This window comes from Pinus tabuliformis, chromosome 5_2, assembly GCF_031772625.1.
Source record: "Pinus tabuliformis cultivar Carrire ecotype Pingquan chromosome 5_2, CPIR1, whole genome shotgun sequence".
NCBI lineage: Eukaryota > Viridiplantae > Streptophyta > Pinopsida > Pinales > Pinaceae > Pinus > Pinus tabuliformis.
In genome coordinates, this window is record NC_142306.1 from 508,116,604 (window position 1) to 508,125,347 (window position 8,744).

General features: G+C 37.8%; 1 protein-coding gene across 1 annotated transcript; it reads right to left on the reverse strand.

Moving 5' to 3' along the window:
• Positions 1–105: 105 nt before the first annotated feature.
• On the reverse strand, positions 106–6,585 carry LOC149159915 (transcription factor ICE1-like). The gene is made up of 4 exons (XM_089436590.1): positions 4,939–6,585; positions 2,178–2,399; positions 986–1,156; positions 106–878 (listed from the first exon to the last, which is right to left on the reverse strand). The coding sequence occupies exons 1-4, from the start codon at positions 5,986–5,988 to the stop codon at positions 798–800; spliced, it is 1,524 nt and encodes a 507-aa protein (XP_089292716.1). The 5' UTR covers positions 5,989–6,585; the 3' UTR covers positions 106–797.
• Between the last annotated feature and the right edge of the window lie 2,159 nt (positions 6,586–8,744).

An 8,744-nucleotide genomic window follows, 5' to 3' on the forward strand; every position in this document is an offset into this window, starting at 1 on the left:
AGAATGTAACAAATTAAAAAAGGATATTTTTCCCATTATAATGGACACCAATAGAAAGCAGGTTCTCAATAGTATTGACCACCTTCACATTCAATGCAAACCAAATAATAAAAAGTGTTTTGAACTTCAGATTGAAGAGGGGAAAATTGCACTAGTTTAATCCAAAACAAACTTAATAAAAAGTTAAAAACAGCACACAGCTTGGAGACAGTATTTAGAGTGTACCACTGTACCCGTATATGATCTCTAAACAGGAGGAACTTGATTCCTTCATTTCCAAGAAGGTAAATTCGTTTTACCTTCGAGTCCTTCCAGCAAGACAGTACATTCTACCAAGTGTTCAAATGAAATAATGATAGTTTCATTTAAGAAAGTAATGCCTGCAGCTGCCCAACTCTTTGCAAAGAACTTGTTTACAAAAAGCCCACCATCTGTTTGCATTTCTCATGTGAAAGAAAACCAACAATACATAGGGCAAGTAAAATAAGGATGTCGCTTGTATGTTCAGATGCCAAACTTCCAGCTTTTGGGGATGAAGGAGATATAATTCTAAATAGACCTCTTAGAATTGGAACATATTAGAAGCAATGCTCAGCCCAGGACTTGGAACAATCACAGAACGGCCTCCTGTTGATGTTGCATGATTACTCGTAACAACTCCAGATTGACATCAGTGGACAGTTGCCATCCCCATAAGATGCTTAATTTGATATTTTCCAAGCACATCAGCTGGGTCAGAGCAATTTGAGAAGTTATGTCATAATATACATATTCTGCAGCCATGGGCATTCTTTAGGCTATATTGCAGTATGACAGCTTGCAGTATGTAGCAGCACAGCTTTGATCTCCTCAGGTGCAATTTCTCCTTCTTTAGCTTGCTGCAGAACCAGAGAAAATGGCAATGTTCATTGTTAACCCCAATCCATACAAGTCTAACGAATATGAAGTTTGACCTTCACTATATTCGATTCAACCATTTGCTTACCTCTGCCCGAAATACATCTAGTGCAAATCCATTGAAGCAACTGATGACTGCTTGCTGAACATCAAGCCCAAGCCCATCCAGTGCCCTCATAGTGGAGAGTAGCAGTCCAGGCCGTCTAGCACAAAACATATGGATATTTAGGGCATGCCCTTCCCTCATCCGAACTTCCACCTGCACGAACTTAAAAATTGAAAATTAGCAATCTGTCTCTCTCTTCCTACAAACATACATTGATAAACCATGTGAGCATGTATAATAATAATTACCAAGGAACATGAAAATGAGTTTGAATATAATTCCTACAAAAATTAAGATATGTTTTACTACAGAGCGTGCTGTGTAAAATGTTTTTGATAGAATAACCTACTTACATAAATAAAACATCAAATTCATGTTATATCAGAAGAATCTGTGTTACTTTTATTTCTTACTTTCATAAGAGCCACGAATCTTCCATACAATATGATTTCTATAAATGCAGATTTTTAGACTTTTAAGAGACGTAAGCAATCAATTAAATTCAAGTTAGAGCGGGAAAAGTTGTGACAATTCTTATACTGATTCATAAGATCTATGTATTTTCTGTGTCATTTCTATTCATACTTCATAAGAGCCATGAATTTTTCCATGTAATAGGATTTCTTTGAAAGCAATTTTTTTGACTTACTAAATGTAAGCAATCAATATAAGCCATTTCCCTCACCCAAGTCCATCTGAATCGATGCAGAAAATATCACAGGTTTATAAAGCATAAGTTTAAGCTTCATGCAGGTGAAAACTTGAATGCACATGTTATGCCAGAAATACTATAAAAAGAAATTATCATACTCCTGATATGTGGCCAAATGGTAAAGCAAAGTTGCTATCTTAGCCAACACCCAGGTCCAAGCACCATAGATGTGTGTTAAGCCTAGTTTTCCTGTGGGAATTATGTAGGAAAGACATCAGCAACATGCAGAATAAAAGAAAAGGATAAAGCATCACTGAGTTCCAATCGGCGCTTATAAAAGATATGTAGAATCTAGATGCACGGAGACAGGTCCATAGACATTCACCTTTTAACACAACAAGAAAAACACAAAGTGAACTTAGAGAATTAGGAAAGTAAACATTTCATAATAACTTGCAATGTTGCAGACTCAATACTTGAGGGCCTACTTGATGTTTCAAGTCTGAGTGATTGAAGACTTACCCTTGCAGGCTGTGCATTGGGACTGGGAAGTGAAGTTGGACACTCTTCTTTCACTCGGCAAGGCAAAGAAGGTGTTGTAGGTGTCAAAGGATGGAAATTAGATGCACCAGGTAAAACAGGTCCCTGAGACGTAGATTCAAGCTCATTGTGAAGGTCGTTTATCTTCTGAAGAAGCTCTTTCAAATACTCAATTGCATCTCCCAGAATAGAGGCTCGATCCATCTGTTAAACCAAAAACACAGTAGACTGAGTTGTCCAACTTTTTACAAGAAGAAAACCAAAATTCTAAGAATGGAAGACCCATTAAAGTATCGAGAATTTGCCTAGGAAAAGTAAAGCATTCAAAAATAAAATCCCGGAGCATTGACCAAAGGGAATGAAGTAGATATGCAGGGAAACAGCGTACACCTACCAAGCAATTAATTGTAAATAAGCAATTCCAAAGCTTAGATACAAAGATAAAGTCAAACCAACAAATAGTTGTATATGAGAAAATTGAAAACCAGAAGAAAAAAATTTCGAGCATCAAAAACAGCATTCTATAGCAGAAGAAAAAGCATCTGAAAAGAAGAAAATCAGAAGCCCAAAGCAATAAAGGATTTCAAATCAAACCAGGTATTTCTATGAAAAGAAACATGAACCCAATGAAAAGGAAAAGTTGGCATAGAAAAACATCACTTTGTAGATAAGAATTTAGAAAAGTAGAAAGTCAAAAGAGATCGAACAACCCACAAGTAAGCCAATGAGCTTCAGGTAATGAGAATTCCTGGAAATCAAATAGAAAGAAACATGCAAATTAAATCAGCAACCATTTATAATTAGTAAATTGAAAACTCAGCTGGTCACAGTATATGCCAAATTCCAATAACTAAACCGACCACACAGGATGGCACATATCAAATTTCATTGCCATAGCTCAAGAAAAATAAAATAGAGTCCAGATCTGCTTGGCAGATATTCACAAGAAACCTGAAGTAACATCAAGCCTACAACATAAAATGCGTGGAGGACAAAAGCAAAAACGAAGAAAGCAGCCACAATTAAATGTGAAACCAGAAACCCTGAAAGGGAAAAAAAAAGGAAACGACAACATCTTGGATAAAATCAGTTAAATTTTTCTCAGTTGTGACAAAACCTAACGCTTGCCCATAGAAAAGCGCACATAAAATCGGAAACTTTAGCAAGAAGAAAACCAGCAAAATCAGAAACAAAATACAGCCCATATAAAAGTTTCCAATAAGAACAGGAACTAATACAACCTGCATAAAATTGGACAGCCCGTTTGCAAGAAGAAAGTATAATCTTCAATTGCCAAAAGCTTGTTCAAAAGTACAGCCCATACCAAATTGCTGACAAGAGGGTAAAAGCCTTCAAGAAATAAATCATCCAAATTAATTTTGCAACGATAGAACCACAAGACCAAAGGGGCTATATGCCCATAACAATACCAAGAAGAATTTCTCAGATAAACAATCATAAACGCCAAGAAACTGACATTCCTTGTCTAATTGCCAAAAGACAAACATAAAATACGAACCAAAACAATTTGCATGTCAAACAAGCAAGCATTTCTCGAATTACACAATCAACGCTTCCGATAAATTAGCAGTCTCTCATCCATTTGGTTAAGAAGAAAAAAAACCTAAAATAAAAATGAACACGAAGAGCCCCTATCAAATGTCAGCCCTTAATGAACCAGCAAATATCCCCATAAACAAAACTAAAAATTCTGTGAGAAACAATAACATGAATATGCCAACAGGCCGCCCTTGGTTCATTCGGTGAGCTTGACAGAGTATTTAGCTGTTCACCAGGTTTCCGTCCTTGCTATGGTCTGTCTTAACAATGGCATGTCAATAAAGGATGAGGCCAGATGCAAGTCACAGGCAATTTTCACGAAATAGATACCTGCCACCTAGGCCGAAGGAAGTCTGTGCTCTGCGGTGTAACCCCCAACCTTGAGGTATATTTTGGAAAGAGCTTCCAGAAATAAAACATGAATCAAAAAGGCTCAATGCCAAGAATGAGTAGGCACTTATTTGCAAAGACAGGCAAAAATCACACTGCCAAAAAAATATTGATGGAAGAAGCTGCCCAAATAAATCAACGCCAAGAATTAGGAAGGCAAAATGACTCAAGAAAAATGCATAAATCCTTGGTTTTAATGCAGAAAATGTGAAAAATAGATACCACGTACTGATGGCTTCATAGCCTAGCCCGATAGTAACGCAGATATTGTGAGGAGTTGCAGACCTTCTACAAGTCGAAAGGGACCTAGCTACCAAAATAAACAGACTGGCCAATACCTTCCTTCAAACAGCGTATAAACATGTGATACGATGTAGCCCCTGACCTCGGGGTATATTTCTTGAGAAACTTCCAAAAAACCCACGAATCTAAAAAGATCAATACCAGACTGACTAGGCATTTGCAATGACAAAGCCAAATTCACAGAGCAAAAAAAAATTTATGGAGAAAGCAGCCCACAACAAGCCAACACCAAGGATAATGACAGAAAAAATAAAGGAAAATGCAAAAATCCTTGGATTTTAACAGACAGGCTGTGAAAAATGGATACCACACTTAATGGGCGAAGGTAGCTTGATTGTAAAGCAGATCTTATAAGGAGTTGCAGAAATATTTCTAAGTCAATAAGGGACTTGACTTGACTACCACTGGCCAATACCTTCCGTCGAACAGCTTGTAAATCTTCCTTTACAAATTCAGAAACACTCTCAGATACAGAGAAAAAGAAACAGACCTTGCTGATCTTAGGAACGACAGACCGAAGCATGTAAAGCCTATCATTGAGCTTCTTTCGGCGCCTTCGTTCGGCCATCAGATTCTTAGCCGGCAAGCCCTTCTTCTTGCCCTTATCTCCACCGCCATTACTATTGTTATTAACAGCAGCAGCATTCCCAGTGCCTCCTGCAGAGGCCAAGCCATCTTCCCCAATCTGGTCGACCTTATAACTACTATTATTGTTACCGCCCACATCATCCGAATCATACTGAACCCCAGACCCATCATTGCTTTCATCCACATCCTCCTCTTCTATCTTATCAGCACCCACCGACCTCAACTTCCTCTTCCCTTTCACATTGCTATTGCTATTGCCATTGGGGCTCTCTTCATCGAGCATTTCAATGCAAGGGGTTGTTGCACCTGGGCTGAGGGAAGTATGCCTGAGAGCAGCCCGCTTCTGAAACAAAGTAGGCTGAGCACCCACTGGGGCGCAAATCTCAAGGGGTCTAAGCATCTTCGGGCTGCTAAAATTTAATGGCGCAGGGAGTCGAGGGCTAACAAGGCTACTCAAACCCAGAAGATTGCTCAGATTATTATTGCTGTTGTTGGTGTTGTGATTATTGCTAGCAAACAATCCGGTGTCCGAGAGATTCAGGTTGCTCGCGGGCATCATTCTGGGGCTCAGATTGGAGGTACCACTACCACCCATCTGGCTGTGTGGGCTGCTGAGATTAGGCGTCGGGGTAGCAGCGTTCGTGCGGGGACTCGAACCTGCGAAGCTGGGACTCAGCTGCCTGAAAATTCCTCCCGACAGCCTCCCATACAAGTAGCTATTGCTGCTACTGTTGCTACTGGCATTGTTGCTGCTCACCAACCCCTCGCAGGCTAACTCCTGGAAGGGACTCGAACCCGCAACGTCCGGGAGCTGGGGAGCATGGTGATGATGAAGATGATGCTGATGATGGTGGCTCCCCCCAGCTAGAAAAGACTGGACCTGCGAAGGGTCGAGGCTGAAAATCGAAGTGGGCGACGATGAACAAGAATTCATGGCGTGCTGTAACAGCATATTGGGAGGCTCGGGATTCGGATTGACCAGAGATGAATAGCATCAAAAATCCTTCATATCTATATTGAAACAGGGGCCCTCAGGATGGCTGTTAGCATTTATTCATACTGGCAGTAGTTATATCGTTATTGTTAGTATTGCTGTGAGAAGTAAACCATTCTTCCGCGTCCAGCATTGCCTTGAACGTTGGCAAATTCAAATTCTCGTCGTTGTTGCAGTGGAGGTCTGTGGCATCTTCCAGACCCCACATGCCACCATTCACATTCATTCTCGACAACATTTTTATCCCCAATCAATCCTCAATGCTGTCAATCTATATCTATATATATAACTCACTAGTGTTCTATATATCGATTAATTATGGCGACAGCTACCATATATGATTTAGCTTTTATATGCGAGAACCGATTAGTATGAAGCTTTTGGATGCATATTCCAGCGAAATCTAACGACTCTCAGCCATTTCTAGTCCCTAGGATTCGATCCTGCGCCATCTAAAGAGCTGGAAAGCTTGTTTCTTCTACTCAAGCACTCGCTCGGCTCTCGAATGTCGCTGCCCGAATGGGTTAAAATCACCTCCGCCTCCACTCCTCTCGTCTCTTCTGGACATAGCTGTCTTGTCGTCGCCACCCTCGTGATAACCCCGGTCGAATCGCCCAACCGCGGTTGAGTCCGCAGTTTGGTCAGGTTCAGTGAACCCCAGTTGATGCCCCCGCCAACCAGGGTTAGTTTTAGGTTCTGCCGCGGGTTAAGGGACCGTTTAGTACATCTTTAACGGCCTACTGACGTCACCCGCGGCGTTACGATCGTAAAAGGCAGCGGTGGGCACTCGGTATTTTTGTTTTATGTTTTTTTTTTAATGAAAATGAGGGGTCCTTTTCTTGGTTCGCGTGTGTGAAAGGGTATTTAGATATTGTGGAAATTACATGACCCCCAAGTTGGTCCTCCTTTGCGTAACGTATGGTGGTGAACTATCGCGCTTGCAGCCAAATTGCATTGTTGTCCGCTGGTACACTGGATGTTGTTGGCATTCCACATAGCGTTGTGTCTCTGACTTGGCTTTGTTCTATTTTGTGTGGATTCACTGTACTCTGCCACGTGTTTGCCAATGAGGTTGACAATGATGGGGATCTGTCCTTAGTTGTAAAAGTAGATGTGGACTATGAATTACCATGTTGTGTAAGATGGCAACTTGTTGAGATAAAGGGTGCTCTTGGATGCATTCTCTCCCCCAAACAAATACCAAACTTGATGAACACTCAAACATTTAAATGGAAGAGAGAAATTAAAGATTGGATTATAAATAATAATAATAATAATATTATTATTATTATTTAATTTTAAAGTTAGGTGTATGATATTTTTTTGGTTGTGAGATAAGAGATTTATTTTCGTCTAGGGATTTAATTACTATTTCGAAGGCATACATATTCTATCTTTCTGGTTTTGAACCTGTGGAGGCCCTACTACTAAATTTGCGAAGGCATACATACTCTATCTTTGTGATTTTGAACTTGTGAAGGCATACATATTCTTGTGAAGGCCCTACTACTAAATTTACGAAGGCATACATACTCTATCCTTATGGTTTTGAACCTATAAAGGCATACATACCTTATCCTTCTGGTTTTGAACCTGTGACCTGTTAGGAGGAAACGCGTGTTCTAACTATTATGCCCACTCAAACTGTATAATTTAAGAAAAAGATATGAATTACCAATATAATTTAAGAAAGAGATATGAATTACTTTTTAATGTGTGTGAGGCACTTATTTTATTTTTCTCAATATGGTTATGATAAAAATCTATTGCTATAAATTTATTTAAATGTGCTTTTATAAAATTTTGTAGAAATTATAATTATAAATATATCTTAACAATGAGTAAGGATATGCTTATTTTGGATTGTCTTATAACAAGCTACTAATATTATTATTATTATAAATCTATCTTAAAAATGAGTAAGGATATGCTTATTTTGAACTGTCTTATGACAGGTTATTAATGTTATTATTATTATAAATCTATCTTAAAAATGAATAAGGATATGCTTATTAAAGATATGCTTATTTTGGACTGTCTTATGACAAGTTACTAATGTTGTTATTATTATAAATCTATCTTAAAAATGAGTAAGGATATGTTTATTTTGGAGTTTGTTAGGGTATATAAATAGTTTGTATATGTTATTATTATTATAAATCTATCTTAAAAATGAGTAAGGATATGCTTATTTTGGAGTTTGTAAGAGTATATAAATACTAAATAGTTTGTATATGTATTTTTGAATAGTAATATGGTGTGAGTATGTTATTAATTGTTTTATTTAGAAAAAAAATCAATATTTTCATTTTATTAAAAGTATTATGTGAGTTGTGGAGAGATTTTAATTGATTGTATTGATATTTATTTTATTTAAATTTGGATACGTTTATATTATCTATAAAGAGTAATGAAATATTAAAAGATATTTTTAAAATAAAATTTTATTTTTAAAATATAATGAAAAATAAATATTATAATTTTATTTAATTTTAATTTTAATAAAAAATAAAAATAAAAATAAAAACAATTTATATAGTTAAAAATAATAATTTAATAATAAAATACTTTGATGGGGTGGAGGACTTTGGAATCTGTAACGAGGTTCGACGGGGAGTAATTTTGTGCGAAGGACAACTGTTGCACACGGGAGAGTGGCCAAGACAGCTAGCAGATGGGATATGAACTCTCGAGAAGGTTGTTGCAAGTTATAA

Coding starts and splice junctions, on each gene's coding strand:
- LOC149159915 (XM_089436590.1), bottom strand. CDS start 5,988: ATGCTGTTACAGCACGCCATGAATTCTTGTTCATCGTCGCCCACTTCG. Junction 1,157..2,177: donor CCAATGCACAGCCTGCAAGG/GTAAGTCTTCAA, acceptor AAGTTCGTGCAG/GTGGAAGTTCGGATGAGGGA. Junction 879..985: donor TAGATGTATTTCGGGCAGAG/GTAAGCAAATGG, acceptor CTGGTTCTGCAG/CAAGCTAAAGAAGGAGAAAT.